We start from the raw sequence: 18,279 nt of genomic DNA, 5'->3' as shown, positions 1-18,279 counted from the left end.
TTACAAAATCACTAATGTGAAAATGTGTTTAATAGGAAAGTATACACATCGCCTATATCAGATTACATGCCATTATGGGAAGAGAGGTGGGAAGGGAGGGGAAGAAAAATTTTAAACTCAAAAGCATATGGAAGTGATTGTTGATAAATCAAAAAAATTAATTTTAAAAAATCATCCAGTTCACCTTAATTTATTATACACATGAGGCAGCTAAGAATCTGAAAGCTTAAATTCAAACGGCTAGTTAGCAGAAAGCTGGGAATTGTACTCAAAGTTCCCATGCTCAACTAAATGTTCTATCCACTACAGGCTGCTCCTTCACTGCTACAGCTTCCTAATTTATGACAAAGAGCTATGAAACCCATCTTTAGGCAGCTAGGTGGCCTATGATAGTTCTACTTGGGAGTCTACAGGAAAACCTGTGCTTGAATTCTATCATTACCCTGGCCAAGTCACTTAAACATTCTCAGTTTCTTCATCAGTAAAATAGAAATAAGAACAGTAACTACCTCACAGGATTGTTTGTGAAAATCTAATGATGTAACATATTTAAAGCGCTTTGCAAGCTTTGAAATACTATAGAAATCTTCATTATTATCTTAGTAAAAATCATTATTGCAATTGTTTTCATTCTCTTATCATGCTCATTATCCTTAGAATCACCATTATCTCTAAAGGAAAGCAGTTTCTCCCAAACTGGAAATTTCCTCTTCTATAGGCAGCCTAAAAATTGCAAAGCTAGAAGTAGCATTAATCAGATTCATTTCCTAAGTTACCAATTGTTAAACTGGAAATTTAGCGGAACAAATTCCCTTATAGGGAGCTAACATCTGTATGTTAACTGTTGGGGCTCTTCCTGCCACTCATTTGGCAGCTACCATATGTTACCTTAGATACTACTGAGTTTTTTCTCCACCTTGACCCTGTCTCCAACCAGGTTGAAAGCTCCTTGAGAGCATGCAATGCAATGACTATGTCTTACACCTTTTTGCATTCCCATAATCAAGCAGAAGGCCCTTCACATATAATGGCTGTTCAGTTTCTTGGTGATATTGGTTTAAAGAAGGAAAATAAGTCTCCCCCAGAATCTATTCATAAGAATGATTTAAAATTAAGATCTGATATTGCAAAAGACATGTTCCTTGAATTTCAACCAGGGTTTTCTTATAAAGCCTCAGCATTTCATTGAAATCATCAAATCATTCAATACTTGCTATTTGATCTACAACTAAAAAAGGTAATGCTTCCCCACAGAGCAGGAACATAGAAGTGATTATTGTATCTGCTAGGTGGAAAAATTAGCAATTTTGATTTTTTTTAAACCATGAAATGCTTCAGGTTTCCCCCCTCCATTTGCTTTCCTTCCTTTTGATTTCCTTCCATTTCTATTTCACTTTCAAGTGAACCTAAAAATTTGGGCAGAAAAGAATGTCAGCTTCCTCAACACCAGTCAAACAGCAGCTTTCTCAAGGCATTCTTCCAGAACCATAATTCCCTATTCTAGTCTGCATGGAGGGTGGGACAGGGGTGGAATGACTTTGCCTAAAACATGACGGGGATTTGAAAACATTGCCAAATGTCAGACTGTACTGAAATTCACAGCAAAGGTGAATTTATTCTGGTTTGAGTCTTTGGCCAGATTCTCCTACAACTTTTGTAAGCAAATTGTTCAGTAAGTACAGTCAAAGAGTTAGCACAGTAGCCAAAGGCTCGTAAGACTTCTAAAACAGTGCTGTATTTGAAGGCATTGGGGAAAACAGGGAAAGGAAGTTGTGATTAGCTTCAAATAATGAACAAGCTAATAGATATATTTAATTGTGACTTCCCATTCTCTGAGACCAGAGCTAAGAAAAAAGGAAAACCGTGTTTAGTTTTGTCTGGACTTGGCATCTCTACCAACAAAGACCATTAGTAACTCACTTATAACTTAGGGTCCTACACAGTTGACTTCAAGAGTTGCATAAGTGATTTACCCATAGTCAGAAGGTATAGGAGGGCAGACTGGAACTAACATTTTCAAGACTCTCAGGCCAGTTCTCCGGCCATCTGATGCAATCTTGCTGCTCTACCAAACTTGGATTCAGGAAAACTTGAATTGGAATCCCATCTTGAACATTTAGTAACTTGGAAAAGTCACATTATCCTTCTCAGGCTCAATTTCCTAATATGTAAAATATAGATTATCTCATAGGGTTGTTGTAATGATCCAATCAAATAGGATCATATATGTAAGGCAATTTGAAAATCTTAAAGTATTGATCTATGCTGGTCTTTATATCAAAGCAGTAATTGAAACATTAGTACAAGGATCAGAACCATCAGGATGGAACATCTTATAACCTCCACCATGCTCACATTTGGAGTTAGAGCAGTGGGATCTAATCCAATCCAATAAACACTGATTAAGCACCTATTATGTGCCAGGCACTAAGTTAAGTACCAGGGATGCCATTAGTGAAAAGAAAGACATTTCCTGCCCTCAAGGAGCTTACAATATAAGGGATAGACAACACATAAAAGGAGGATCCAGGCTCAGCTCTCTACTGCACCACCTACTTGCTCTAAACAGAGCAGGAAAACAGTAGAATCTTATTCTTAGCTCTCCCTGACCAGATATTGCAGAAGTATTTCCAACAGACGTGTATGGTAGGTACCTTTGTTATGATTTTTTTATGACATATGAGGAGAACTGAGGAAAGGGAACATGAATATTGGACTTGTTCATCATGAGGGACTCACAGGGTGAAAATTTCCTCCATCAATGCAGAATACAACCTGTCTGTGACTTAGTAAATAAATCCTGGAGAGTTACCTGAGAGACATAGGGGTTGATTAACATGCCTGGAATCACACAGCAATTAAATTTGGGGACCTGAACCCACATCCTCTTGACTATAAGCTTAGCGCTCCATCCACTATTACATGATGCTTTCAAACAGGGATAGAAGAGAAATCATAAACCCTGAGTTTGTGTCAATAATGGGACAAATATACAGTAACATTGAAGACTTCTTTGGCATTTTAAAAACTAAAGTTATACATATGCAATATAGTCACTATAGGATGAATATAAACAAAGGTGGCTTTCCCAATATGAGATCTAAATTAAAGCAATGAGTGAACAAAATTGAGCTCAGCATGGCAAAATTAAAGCAACTAGTGAATAAAACCCAGCATCGTATTGAAAGGTCTGGAATGATCCTTTCAAGTTTTCATGACAGAAAAGAGAATTCTTTAGCAATCCATTTTACATCCTATTTGAAGAGCTACAAATATACCCATTCCTTATCTGGGAGATGATCGATCAATTATACCCCTCATAAGCCAATGACCCAAGAGCCAACACTCACTTACTTTGTAAATAGAAGGTATGATCTGGTCCATTTTCAGTCTGTGAAAGACAAAGACATCGTAAACCGCTGACACGGCCAACACAGTCACACCTTGTTCCTTCCACAACATACTGCACCCAGCGCAGAGTCCTGTCCCTAGGAACCAGCCCCAGGTGCTCAGTGAGTAGCCTCTGGTGGAGCAGTGCTTCACATAACACAGCAAAGAGAGCAGGAAGAAGAAGCTGGCTCCCACATCGGCCCTTCCCACGACGCCTGCCACTGCTTCTGTATGAATTGGGTGGGAGGCAAACATTAGGCCTGCAATGAAGGTCCAATGTCCATCACCAAGGAGTATCTTGGAGAAGCTTGTGAAGAGGCCGGTGACTGCTGCATGCAGCAGAACATTGACAAGATGGTAGCTCCAGGGGTTCAAGCCTCCAATGGCGTGATTAAAGCGGAAAGAAAGGGTACAGAGTGGCCTATAGGACTTGTGGCTGCCACTATGGGTAAGAAGAGTCCCCCAAAAATCATTGTAGAATATGTGGGTCCATGGCGTTTCTGGGAGAAGATCCTGATTAGTCTTGATAGCTCGGCTAAAAAACAAAATTATTTTTTAAAATAGAATTAAAAATAAAATACATTTTAAGTGGAAAAAAAATGCAGTGACATTGTTACATCATTCCCTTAGCTCCGATGCTGTGTACTAAATGATGTGATGTTCATGATTCTGTGGCTATACAGGATGAATATAAACAAAGTTGGCCTATGTTGTCTACTTTTAGAGGTACTACAAAAAACTTCTAGTCACCCAAGATAGTCTTCCCCATGGTATAACTGATATGGGACATTTCACAATTAGACATTTATTCCTTTCACTAAAGGTATTATTCCATGTTGAAATGCAATTATCTGTAAGAGGGAAAGACATTAAATTTTATTGATTGCTTATACCTAATCATAGAAAAGACCTTAGTGATCTCCTAGTCCAAATCCCTCATTTTTTTACATGAGTAAACTGAGGGCCAATGACTTTCTGAATGACACCCCCAAGATAATGTCAGTAATAGGCAAGGCAGAAGTGGGATCTGAACCCAGGTCTTCTGACTTCAAATCTATCTTCATGTGAATGAATTTATCAGTTTTTTTTTCCAAAAAAAACAAATGAAAGGGAAAAATTAAAACTAAAAAAAAAAAAGACACCCAATGGTGAATAAGGAATGCTGGGGTAAGGGACAATAAAAAGAATACCACCCCCTGGGTGGAGGGGAGCACTCCCCTCTCCCCTTCACTTTAATTGTTTGCACCCTTCATGACATAGCACATGAAGGCATGACCACAGTGACCTCCCCCTTCTGATTTCCTACAGCTTTTTCTGACCGTGTATGTCATTTGGATATTTTCCTGGCTACTTAAATGATCCATATGTGTATGTGTTTCTTGACTCACCAGCTAGACTTCGAGGTGCTATAAGACAAGGTCTATAACATTTTTCATGTTTTCTGTATAGCACCTTGGATAACGCAGCGCACGTAGCAAGCATGGCCCCAGCAAACACCTGACAGAGGTGGTGCCAAACCAAAGCAAACTTGCCTGCTGCCCAATTTGCTGCAGCCATGAATGCTGCAACTGGTCCCTCAGACAACAGACATGGAACAGATTTTGAAAACTTCCAGTTAGTAAGCATTAACAGGGCTTGAGCAGAAGTACTAACATGCCTTCAGAGCATGTGTGCTGGTAAATTTTCCATACTTATTTTGCAAACATCTCTTCTCACTTCCACCCCTGTCCATCCTACTGTAAACTCTTTGAAGGCAGCAGCTGAATTAGAAGTTTGTTTGTTTTTTTTTATCATTGTATCATTAGCACTTAGCAGAGGCCTGCATTTAGAAGGTGTTTGAAAAAAATTTGCTGACGTGAATTCTCAAGTAATCTTCTTTTCCCACCACCACTCACACAAAGGTTGATCAGATTTTATTTGAAGGCACACACATACATACACACACACACACACACACACACATACACACACACACACACACACACACACACATGATCTAGACACCTGAAAATATTTTCCCCATTGGTATGTCCATGACATTGTCCTATTATTTTCTGTTTCCATTATTAAAATAGATTAAGGTGACAGGTTTAGAGCTAGAAAAAATCAGAGTTAGTTGTGTCTAACACCTTCAGAAAAGGAAACTGAGGCTGAGGGTGACTTCCTCAATGTCACACAAGTACTGGAATCATGTTTTGACTAATACTCAGACAACTGACTGCCACTGTATTTTAACAGTTTGAGTTTTGGATTTCTTTTTTCTATGCAAAGTACAAGAGTTACTTTTCTCTGACACATTAAATATAAAAGTAAGATTCAAACCCAGGTCTTCTGACTCCAAGTACAATGTTCTTTCCTTTGCAGTACATGATTAGAACACAAAGAAAGGGGAGGCTTCAGTTGCCTTCAGACCAAGAAGGCCTTGAGAGTTGCCATCAGATCAGGATATCTACTGGTTGGGAGCCCTCTACTAAATAACTAGCATCTTGGGGGCAGAGGGGATAGCATATAACAAGGCTAGCGATTTCAAAAGGAGTCATTCTGAAAGACATAAGGGTGCCAAGGTAAGTAGGTTTAGGGTGTTATAAAGGCATAAAGCAGTGGGCTCTGGTGCTCGAAAGTAAACTTCATTTGCATTGGGCTAGTCCCATTGGGCTATTTTTCCAGAGTCCATTATCAGCTGAATTTTCTCCAGAGGATTAATACATTCTGAATGCTTATAATTGGTTGTGGCATTTGGGGAAGGAACAATAGACTTGATGAAACCACATTTTGCATAACACTAAGTTAATTGAGTGCATACCATATTTTAATAGTTTGAGTTTTGATTTTTTTTCTATGCAGAGTACAAGAGTTACAAGTCTGTATGTATTGACTTTGCGCTAAATGAATTTCCATATAAATTGGCTTTTAAAACATTAGAAACAGATGTTATTTGGGATCCATTAAAATAAAACACCCTGCAATGACATTCATCAGAGTCTAACCAACGAGTAATCGCTTAAGACTTGATAGGTTATAATTAAAATTTAAAAGAAATACAAAAACTTCCAAACAGCATTGTCAGGGATTACTGATCTTCCAGTAAGACCAGGATGAAACACTTGCAGGCTTTTGCACCAAAGCATTAATTAAGACTTTATTATGAATATCACTGACATCAGGGAGAAACATCTACATAATATCCACCATGTCCACATTTGGAACTAGGGCTAGAGGCAGCTCAAAGACAAAAGAATCCATCCAGAGACTGACAATCTCACCTAGTACAGGAATGGTAGGTAGGGGGCATTGCACACATCAAGCAATTGGCATTTCTAAAATGGATAAGGACCAGATCATTTCTCCAGAAACCACAGTTCTTCCAGTCATCAGCTCAGTAACACAAGTACTAGGATGCAAAGAGATGACTCCAAGAGTTTAATTTTATTAACTGCTGATTTACAGGAGTAAACCCAGATACATGTGATCCCTATGTGCCATAGGCTACACAGAACTCTTACAAATCAATCAACAAGGATCTACTCTCAATCAATCAAACATCTACCTCGTGCCAGATCCAGGCATCAGGAATTCAAAGACAATCACTAAATAGAACCTGCCCTTGAGGAACTCACATTCAAGAGGGGGAGAGGGGATTAGGGGAGGGAGATGAAAGTATAAGCAAAATGAAGACAAGATGATTTGGGGGGAAGACATCAGCTGGCGGTATTAGGGAAGACTTCACATACAAGGTGGTGCTTGAAAAAAATTTTGGTGGAAACTGGGGATTTTAAGAGACAGAACTGAGGAGGGGGTACGACCAGTACAAAGGCATGGAGGTGAAAGATGATGTATCAGTTGTGAACAACAACAAGAAAGTCAATTTGGATGGACTATAGAATTCATGAAAAGAAGTCACATATAATAAGCCTAAAAAAGTAGAGTAGGGTCAGGGTGTAAAGGTCTTAAACTTTATCTTAAATGTATTTGTCATCATCATCATCATTGTCAGCTGGAGCACTCATGTAGCATTTTAATGTTTATAAAGCATCTTACAAATATGATCTCATTTTATCCTTATAACACCCCTTGGAGGTATGGGCTATTGTTATCCCAATTTTACAGATAGGAAGACTGAGGCAAATGGAGGCACACAGCTAGCAAGTGTCTGAGGATATATTTGAACTCAGGTCTTTCTGAGTCCAGGTCCAACATTCTATCCACTGAGATACCTATCTGTATGCCAATAATAATAGAGAAGCACTGGATACTATTGTTTAGAGTGTTGGCAAGGACAAACTTGTAGGTAAGGATGATCACTCTGGCAAAAGAGTGGAGGATAGGTTGGAGATTAAAAAAGTCTCAAAGAATGACTTCAGATTTCTCTAGTATCAAAGACTAAGAAAACATCTTTCTGATGAAACAAAAATGATGAAAGAAGAAATGGGGGGGAGAAAAAAAATATGCCTATATGAAATATATTATATCTGGCAAGTCTTCAATCTATAAGAAATAGAAGGGGAAAAAATTAATTGCTCAGTCAGGTTTTTCATCAGTCCATACCACTATGACCAAGAAAATATGCTGGTCAGAGTTTGAACATCATGTTACAGATTACATACATGCCCATGATGAAAGTTATTTCAGGGTCATTTGAACAGCCATATGTTAATAGAATTTAAGGAATTAAGTCAAAAGATCTTGAGTGACATAAACGTATTGTCTTACCAAGGCTATGGACCAGAGTGTGGATCAGAGATTTCACTGATGATGGATACTCCCAGTGATGAAACATCCTCTACTAAAGCAATGTGTTACTGAAGCTTAGTTTTAAAGATTTGCTATGGGTACATAAGAGTTTAGGTGAGTTACTCAGGATCACCATGTCAGAGAGAAGACTAGAATCCAAGAATTGTAGGCTCTAAGGCTAGCATTCTATCTGCTGCACTTGGCTTTTTCTATATTACAAATAAATGTAAGGTAAAATTCTCCTGGTGTTAAAAATCAGTCCAAAATTATAATAAAGAAGCATCACATAACACTCAGCTAGGTGGGGAAAAGACTTAACCAAAAAACGAATTTCAATATTTATTTAATTTCTGGGTTTATTTTTGTGACAGTGTTGATTATTCAATAAGCCAGGTTAAGGATAACAGAGGAAACTTTACTCTAGAAACTATGGAAAGAATGGGAGCAAATTATGTGAAAATAAACTGTTTTAGCCACAGCACTCCAGAGGAAATAAAGACTGAGCCTGTCACTTGAAACAAAAAGAATTTGTCTCCAGAGTATTTTTTTTTATTTTCCAAAATCTTTAAGGAGGATTTAACCTGTTCTTAGATATGCTCACTTTTGGTCTTCCATTTCTATTATCCATTGTTATTTTTTTTTTCCTTGTAGACTATGTCAGCAAGAGCCGAACTGATCAATGGTGTGAAGAAAAAAAAAACTGCTCTGCCATCTTGGTTAGCCTTGTCTGAGACTCAGTGCAAAAATTTTTATATTGGCCTTTGCAGTTGCACCAGCAAATAATGAACAACCATTTCTCAGAATGAAAAAGACAAATGATCTTCAAACTTTCAAAGTTTTATTCTTAAAAGGCTATGCCAGTAAAGTACATACTTTGGCAGGTCCTAACAAACTGGCAAGGTTTCAAGTGTAGGCCCTAAGATGAACTGGGAGGTCTCTGGTAGGAAGACCTTGGTGAGACATTGGAAAGAACATTGATTTTGGATTCAAGTGACTTGGATTCCAGTCTCCCCACTGCTATTTACTAACAGTGATTAAGGCAATAAGCAACATTAGGCGTAGTAGAAAGAGTATTGGACTGAGGCCCTGTGTTGGAGAAGTTATTTAACCTCTTTGGACCTCAGTTTCCTTAGCTGTACAATGAAGAGGTTGGCTTACAGAGTCTTTGTGTCCTTTGAACTCAGATCTTTGTCAGTGTGGCTATACTGTCCGTCAATGCAGTTTGCATCTCCCCTATTAGAAGACATTCAAGAGGGGCTTGGCCAAAATATTCATCATGCTGAAGTAGACGTGGTGAGGAGCTTCCCCAAGCTTAACTAAGGCTGGATGACTTGGCTCAAAGCTTTTCCAGCTTAATGGAGCCTCCCAGAGGTTATTCATTGCAGGCAAAAACCTTTCAGAACTGAGGGTCACCTTCATGCCACTATAATAGGCATCAGAGTGAGATATGAGTTTTTATTAAGGTGCCCTTATGTGCAGCTAAGTGGCACAGTGGATAGCATGCTGGGCCTGGCGTCAGGAAAATTCATCTTCATGAGTTCAAATGTGGTCTCAGATACTTTCTACCTGTGTGACCCTGGACAAGTCCCTTAACCTTGTTTGCCTCAGTTCCTCATCTATAAAATGATCTGGAGAAGAAAACAGCAAATCATTCCAATATCTCTGCCAAGAAAAACCCAAATGGGGTCACAAAGAGTCAGACACGACTGAAAAAAATGACTGAACTGAATGTGCAGAGAGAGTAAATAGAAACAAACATGACGTAGTCTGAGAGGGATATCAAAAGTCCTTCCAAAAATCTTTCAGACTTAGCTACTCTGATCAATACAATGACCCAAGAAGATTCCAAAGGACTTATAATGAAAAAATGTTATTCACCTCCAGAGAAAGAACTGATGAACTCTAAGTGCAAACTGAGGTATAATTTTCTCACTTTTTTGAAATATAACTAAGAAGGAAGTATATTTTACATGATGTATATTTATAATTGATATTTTTCTCATCTTTTAAATTGCTGGTAGAAAATTAGATGGGAGGGAATTTGTAATTTAAAATTTAAAAGGAATGTTAAAAATAAATAAATGAATTGAAAAATTTAAGAAAAAAAATCTCTTTCACTACTTGGTCACTAGAACTGGAATTCCTATATTAACATTTTTTCCCCAGGACTTAAAGTTACTGCTTCTAGAATGCCTGGATAAATGAAAATGGGTTCCCTGGAAGGGCTAATATATTATCATTCACCATTGAAGGATAGAGCAGTAAAGTGGAAAGTATATTTTTTCTCTAGTCACAAGACATGGGTTCAAATCCTGCCTCTCATGCTTACTTACTGTATGACCTTGAACAAATCACTTTCCTCTTTAGGCCTCAGTTCCCTTATACATAAAGGGAGAGATTTGGACAAAATGATCTCTAAGCTTCCTCCAAGGTCTAAATCTACAACCCTGTGAGGGAACTCTCCACACTAATTCAGATTGCAGTTCTAAATCTACGATCCTATAAAAACAACAGGATTTCTACCATATTTGTTGGGAACGAGCACGGGGTCATGCAAAAGAATACAGGATCTGTAGTCAGAGGCCTAGGTTCAAATCCCAGCCAGAATATTGCTTATATGAACAGAGGGAAATCATTTAATCTCCACAAGTCTCGGGTTTTTCATCTGTGTAATGACAGAGTTGTATTAGATGCCCTCTGAGCTCCCTTCCAGTTTGACATCTGTGGCAATAAGCTCCTTGGATATTTTGTGTGTGTGTGTGTGTGTGTGTGTGTGTGTGTGTGTGTATTTTTTTTGTTTTTTGATGATGCAACATCACACTATCAATTCATGCTGAGCGGGTCCACTAAAACTCCCAGGTCTTTTTAAAACAAACTTCTGCCCAGCCATACCTTCAATATTTTAAACATGCACACTTCATTGTCTTAAAAAAAAAAACAGATATAGGACTTCATATTTATTCTCATAAAATTTCACCTTTCAAAAAATCCATTTTTATCTAATTTTTGTCACTCATTTTTGTTAGTCTCTTCTCCCAGAACTGTGCTATATATAAAATTTAAATAAAATTCCCTCTATGCCTTCATGAAGGTCATTAGCAATAAATGTTAAGCATCCTATTGGCTAATATGTTTATGTTAGCCACTGTCCCCTATTTTTGCGGGTGAGAAGTGAGGGGAAGATGAAGATCAATTATCAGAGTAGGGGCAGGTGACAGAGAAGCTTGGGCTTGAAGTCTAAAAAGCATTTTTACCTAAATAGATAAAGGGTTGCATAATTACTAAATATGGTTATTATGATCATCATTCCTACTGCTGCCAAGTCAGGCTTAGAATTCCAGAGAGAAAATGAAAATTATTAACTTTTTAATCCAGTTAAGCAGTGGGTTATTTTAGCTAACAAAGATTCTCATCCAATCATAAATTGTCCTCACCAAAGGCATTTTTAAATTATACAACTGAGAAATCCCAGTGGATTTAGGTGACAGTTATTTTATGTGCTCAAAGCAACAACAAAATGCATTCATTCATCACCCATTTATTAAGGGCCTTTATTTCCAGTACTGTGCTACTTGCTAGGAATGGATATAAAAACAAAAAGAAAACAGCCCTTGCCCTCAGGGAGGTTATATTCTATTGAAGGAATACCACATATACACATAAAACTAATTACCATTAATATGAAATCAATAGGGGGAGGATTACCATCTTAAGACACTTGCCTTAGAGCAGTCATACCAGACTCAAATAGAAAGGTGGCTGTTAATCATAATAAAAGTCCCGGAAGGCTGCAAATTGACTTAGTTTTAAAATGTAATGCTTTATAGTATTTTTATTTATTTTGTTAAATATTTCCCTATTACATTTCAATCTGCTGTAGCACTGGGGAGTGTTGCTGCCAGCATATCCCATAATTGACAGCACTGGCCTAGACTGCTGGGAAATTAAGTGACTTGCCCAGGGTCATACAGCCACTACGTGTCCAGGGCAGAAATTAAACACAAGTATTCCTGGCTTTGAGGAAAGCACTGTTTCCACTCTGCCATGATATCTTTCAATTATTATAGCTAGCATTTATATAATGCTTTCATATTTGTAAAGCACTTTACATACATAATCTAACTTGATCCTTGAAACATCACTGCACATAGTAGACACTTAATAAATGTTTATTGGTTAGTTTACTGATTGATCTACTTTGCCAAGTAATTAGGTATCTAAAAAACCAATCTCATTAGAACACAGTGTCAAGGACAGGAAGCAATATGGAATGAGTCTGAAAAAGTTAAAACTAAAGCCATATTGCATAAATACATCAGAAATTTTCTAGTCCTAACATTTTATTTTTACTTTCTTTTTCTCTCTCTCATAAAATACTCAACATTTTTGCCATTCCTTTGCCATCCACACAATAAAAAAAACATTAATATTTTCAATATAGTTGTACAATACCTACATCTATCAATGTGCCTGCCTAATATTGTGATGTGCTAAAGGACACAGTCACACTTTTCTCCAGTGCTTAAATAAATCAGAGTTCCAAATGGGCACAAGAAATATCTGGCTTCCCAAAGTTGAACTTGGACAGTACTAAGAGCAACAACATGCATTTTCATAGCCAAAGGCAGTCTCAAGAATAACTAGTATCCTGAAAAGGCCATGGTTTACCCCATGTTTGATGGAATTATTATCATCTGAGGAAAAAGAAAGGCCACAATTGGTACCTGGTGCTGTCCTAGTTGCTACTTGGGCTCCAGAGGCAAAGGAAAAACAGTCCAGGCATCCTTGGTTTCTGTACAGTGAGGCAGCCCAAGCTAAGGATTATTTAAGTGATATCTTATAGGTGGCATCCTCAAGTAAAGGAATCACCAGCTCACACAAACTTGAATGAATTCAAAGGCAGGGAAGTTCAAATACATAGTCATTTTCCTAACAGAGGTCATGATGAGTGGTTTATTACAGAAAGTGACTACAGGATGGGTCATACTCGGAATGTGTAGTATTAAGTAGGAAAGGACTCTCTTAACCATAGCTATAGGATTAGATTCCAGGAAAAGTCATAGATTTGAGCATTTCCTGGCCATGACAATGAAAAGGAAAAACTAGGCAGGGCCAAAGCATACAGGTGAGAAAAAGGATGTTGGTTGCCTGTTCACCTAAGTCTTGTCTCTCGCTGGAATCGGGCCTCCACCAAATCACTTCAACTGGATTGATGCCTCCATTTCAATCAACCAGAAAAGCCAAGAAGCTATTTTTAGATACGTATTAATAATGCACCCTTGCCTTGCTCATACAGAAATGTGATGATCACAGACCACACAGAATATTCTTGTTGATATTTTTGGCATGTCACGGAGCCAAAGCTAAGACAAATGCTACATGATTTAGTACTACAGCTTTTTTTGTGTGTAAAGGATAGAGTATTTGACTTCAAATATGGAAGAACTGGGTTCACATCCTACCTGTGACACTAGCTGTGTGATTCTGCATAGATGACTTGATCAGTTTGGGCCTTGACTTCATCATCTACAAAACTGACATAATGAAAACTATGGTAAAGATAGCAGGATATTTTCTTCTGCGTGCAGGGTAGGAGCAATGATTTCACTGGTATATGGAATGCCTAATGAAGGAAGTCCCTCTATGGATGCAGATTGTGCCTGCTTGACAATTTACAGCCTTAAGTATTACCTAGGGGTACTGAGAGATTAAGTAATTTGCCCAGGGTCACAAAGCTAGTTTATGTATGTCAGAGGCTGAGCATGAATCCAGATTTTGAAGCCAACTCCCTATATACTTTATTGTTGTTGTTCTTCACTTGTTTCAATTGTGTCTGGCTCTTTATGACCCCATTTGGGGTTTTCTTGGCAAAGATACTGGAGTGGTTTGCCATTTCCTTTTCTAGCTCATTTTATAGATAAGGAAACTGAGGCAAAGAGGGTTAAGTGATCTGCCCGGGGTCACATAGCTAGTAAGTTTCTGTGGCTGCTTGAACTCAGGTCTTCCTAACTCCAGGTCCAGTGATTCCATTCACTGCACCACCTAGCTGCCCCTCCATAGGCAATACCATACACCATCTGTTGAAGTGCTCTTTGAAATTCTTCAAAAAATGGTTTCCAGTAGAATATAAGTACCTTGAGGAAGGGAGTATACAGTCATTGTCTTTTTATACCCTATGCCTAGCCTCATAATCACTTAATCATCACATAGTAATCACTAAAACAACAAGAGCAACAAATCAGCTCATCTGGAACTGAACTAAATTAATAATACGAATAAAGATTGAGACTCCAGGTAGATCAGATTCTTGGCTCTCACATTAAGACAGCTTCTCAAGGCACATCAGACTGAATAAAAGGAGTCTCCAGGGGTTGAACTGCAGAGCAGCCTGGCTCCTCTTACAAGACACCATTTTGTTGATCCTAGCAAGGAAACATAAATATCTAAGCAGATGGCAACACAGTGGAAGGCTCAGTAAAACACGTGCAGAGAAATATGTCAAGAGACCTGAAATTCACTCACTTTGCAAAGCAGTCTCTATTCTTCTAAGTGATAAACTTCTAACTACAAGAGAAAGTGTGTGTGTGTGTGTGTGCGTGCGTGTGTGTGTGTGTGTGTGTGCGTATGTGTGTGTGTGCATGAACCAGCATTAGGACAATTCTTACAAAATAAAACTATTTTAATTGTGCAATTATTAGTATTTGCAGAATTTATGGGCTTATCATTAAGAAGCAAAAATAATTCAAAATGTTGCCTTTACTTTATGGACAAAATGTTGCTTTATTTCACACCAATCCCTTAATCTTCAAATACCATTTTAAAGCTAAAAGGATCCTAGAGAACCTGGGATAAGAGAAGTCTTTAGCAACCCTGTGAAAACAGTCCTCATGGGGGGGCAGCGAGGTGGCGCAGTGGATAGGGCACCAGCTCTGGAGTCAGGAGGACCTGAGTTTAAATCCTGCCTCAGACACATAAAAACTAACTAGCTCTGCGACTCTGGGCAAGTCACTGAACCCCAATTGCCGAGAGAAAGAGAGAAGAGAGAGAGAGAGAGAGAGAGAGAGAGAGAGAGAGAGAGACAGAGAGAGACAGAGAGAGACAGAGAGAGACAGAGACAGAGACAGAGACAGAGACAGACAGACACACAGACAGACACACAGACACAAAGAGAGACAGACAGACACAGAGATACACACATAAAGAAAGACAAGAGAGAGAGAGAGAGAGAGAGAGAAAGAAAGAAAGAAAGAAAGAAAGAAAGAAAGAAAGAAAGAAAGAAAGAAAGAAAGAAAGAAAGAAAGAAAGAAAGAAAGAAAGAAAGAAAGAAAGAAAGAAAACAGTCCTCATGACCAAAGGAGATGCCCGTCACCTGTGAATGGTTCATGAAAATACACACACACACACAAACACACACACATCATGATTACAACAATGTAAATGAGAGCAAGAAAAATGAAACTTGAAACTGGATTATTACAATGGCCAGTCTTAGAGACAAAAAAGACACAAGAAAAATCACCTTCCTCTCTTCTATATAGAGGTAGGGAACTGTGATTGTGGAGTATTACATATATGGTCTGATTTAGTTGATGTTTTGGTCAGCTTTGCAAAATTGCTTTATCTCTTTCTTATTTGTTTATTGAAAGATAGTTCTCTGGGTATGGAGGGAGATTATGTACCTTTAGAAATAAAAGTTTCATACAATGTATCAAAGTTTTTTAAAGGAAAGAAAAGAAATGTTCCTATACGGGTTAATAAGTAACCTAGAATTTTATATTATAAAGTCTAACAAAAAACATACCCATCAACATTTTGGCCTGCCCACATCCCTTTTCTGCTCTGAAATACAGATTTCATTTTATATATGTATACATATACACACATCTGAGAAAGATCAAACTTTGAACATATTGCTGCAACACACACAGAACATGGGAAGTTTCACCAGAATGGCTTGTGATGACAGGGTACGCAGACATCTCTACAATAATATCAGCCTAGAGCTAAATCAGAAGGCTCTTCTGAACACAGCAATCTACCGATGCTGATGAAAAACAGATCTGGTCTGAGGAAAATGCTCTAATTTAAAACTAACACAGATGAACCTATGCGGAGCACTGAAACATTTGGTCTTCAAACCACCAGCAACTTTCTAATTTGTCATGAAAATCCAGCGATCTCTCATATCAGTGTTGGGGCAGGGGGGTGAGGAGGGAGAAAAGACAAATCTATTTTACCAACTGAAATGAAGTAGGGTTCTATGATGCTTCTTGTTCATCTCCATTCCTTGACCAAACTTGTAAGATCATGTAATAAATTAACCCATGGTATGTCTCCTTTCTACAGAACTTCACTCAAAATTGCTTTCTTTCTTAGATATTATCTAAAATCAAAGTGATTCTGGCCTTCAAGAAGAACTGAATAAGAAGAGTACTCTCTATCTCCAAGATGCAGTTGTCCATTCTTGGACCATGAAGTTCTCCAATGAGGTGAACCCACTAACTCCCCAAGAAGTTCAAGCCACTTGGAAGAGTTCTAATGGTCATGAAGGTACTTCCCCCATCCTCCTTAAATCTACCTCTTTGCAACTTCTCAGCATGGTTCTTGGTTCCAACTTCGTTCCAAAGGTACCAACTAACAAAATTTCAATCTCTTTTGTATATAGCATTCTTTCTAATACTAGAAGATACATATCATGCCCCCCACCACATCTTCTATTTCCCAGTCTAAACATCTCCAGTTCCTTCATTAATATTCGTATGGCATGAGTTGGAAGCCCTTCCCCATCCCTGCTCCCCTCCTCTGAATACTCTCCATCTTGTAAATATCTTTCTTACAATATGATATTCATAAATGGATGTAACATTCCATATGTAGCCTTGCCATAACAAAACAGCAGGGGACTCTCATCTCTCTTGTACTAGATACCATGCATTTTTTTCTTAACACAGCCAAGGTTTGCATGATTATTTTTGGCTTCCATATAACATTGTTGACTCATATTGAGTTTATAAGTCCCTGTGAAATCCCTCATCCTTTTCAGACAAACTGCTATCGATCTGCATCTAACATTTGTGAAGGTATTTTTTTTTCACTCAAGGATAAGACTTCAAATTGATCAATATTAAAGTACACTTTTTTTTGGCAGAAGAAGTTTCTTCATCTAGGAATTCTCTGTGGCCAATAAAAGCACAGATTCAGTCCTTATCCATAACCAATTTCTATCTTACCAAATTGAGCTAATATAAGTCTAAAAAGCATTCTCAACCTGGAGTTTATGAACTTAAAATTTTTTTTGATAAATGTTTCAATAGAAATAATTTCTTTTGCAATACAACATGCTTTGTTGAAAAACATTATTCTGAAAAGTGGTCTATAGGTTTCACCAAATGACCAAAGATATCATCACACACACACACACACACACACACACACACACACACACAACACACACACACAATTAAAACTCCTGGGTCTAGATATTCTTTGGGTCTTAGGTCTAGGCTCTGTCACCCAACATGTTCGCTACCCCTATTACCACTGTATCATCCACAAACCTGTAAGCGGATCATCTGTCCCTTGATCCAAGTCAGCAGTTCTCAGACTTTTGGGTTTCAGGAGCCTTCTACATTCTTAAAAAGTATTTACAAACCTTCCATATTATTGATATTGGCTATATCTATAAAAAATGACTGCATTAGAAATTAAAATATCTTAGTATTATTATGAAAACGGTTTTGACCTTATAGTTTCAAGGACTCCCCAGGTGTCCCCAGAGCACACTTCAAGAACTGCTGATTTAAGTCACTGATTAAGAAAGTTAAACAACACAGAGAGAGCCAAGAACAAACTGGCTAGAGAACTCTACTGGAAACCTCTTTCCAAGTTGACATTGGACCATTCTTTAGGTTCATTCAAACAGGTTCAAATTACTATTTAACTAATAGTGTCTAGTCCAGTGCTGCCAAAGTCAAAAAATATGTATCTGCAAGCTGTATATTGATTAAGAAAACCACAAATTAACATTATCTATTTTGCATTGTATTTTTGTTTATTTCATTAAACATTTTCCAATTACAATTTAATTTGGTGTTTGAGGGCCAGCAGTTTCACATCTCTGGTCTAGTCCACATCTCTCCCTTCTTTCCATAAAAAGAA

At 37.9% G+C, this 18,279-nt stretch overlaps 1 protein-coding gene across 4 annotated transcripts in view; it reads right to left on the bottom strand.

Moving 5' to 3' along the window:
* The window catches only part of TMTC2 (transmembrane O-mannosyltransferase targeting cadherins 2), a 518,078-nt gene that overhangs the window by 312,572 nt on the left and 187,227 nt on the right, over positions 1-18,279 (bottom strand). For 3 of the 4 annotated variants that reach the window (XM_020993460.2, XM_020993461.2, XM_020993459.2), the window contains one exon: positions 3,355-3,925. The exons of the other annotated variant lie outside the window; for it this stretch is intronic. In XM_020993460.2, coding sequence (XP_020849119.1) covers positions 3,355-3,925 — 571 coding nt within the window. The remainder of the gene's footprint in view (positions 1-3,354; positions 3,926-18,279) is intronic. 4 annotated transcript variants of the gene reach the window in all.

The sequence above is a fragment of the Phascolarctos cinereus genome, unplaced genomic scaffold (genome assembly GCF_003287225.1).
Source record: "Phascolarctos cinereus isolate Bilbo 61053 unplaced genomic scaffold, phaCin_HiC Scaffold_1;HRSCAF=81, whole genome shotgun sequence".
Lineage (NCBI taxonomy): Eukaryota > Metazoa > Chordata > Mammalia > Diprotodontia > Phascolarctidae > Phascolarctos > Phascolarctos cinereus.
Note: the sequence above shows the minus strand (reverse complement) of the source record. Positions and strands in the feature narration are given on the sequence as shown.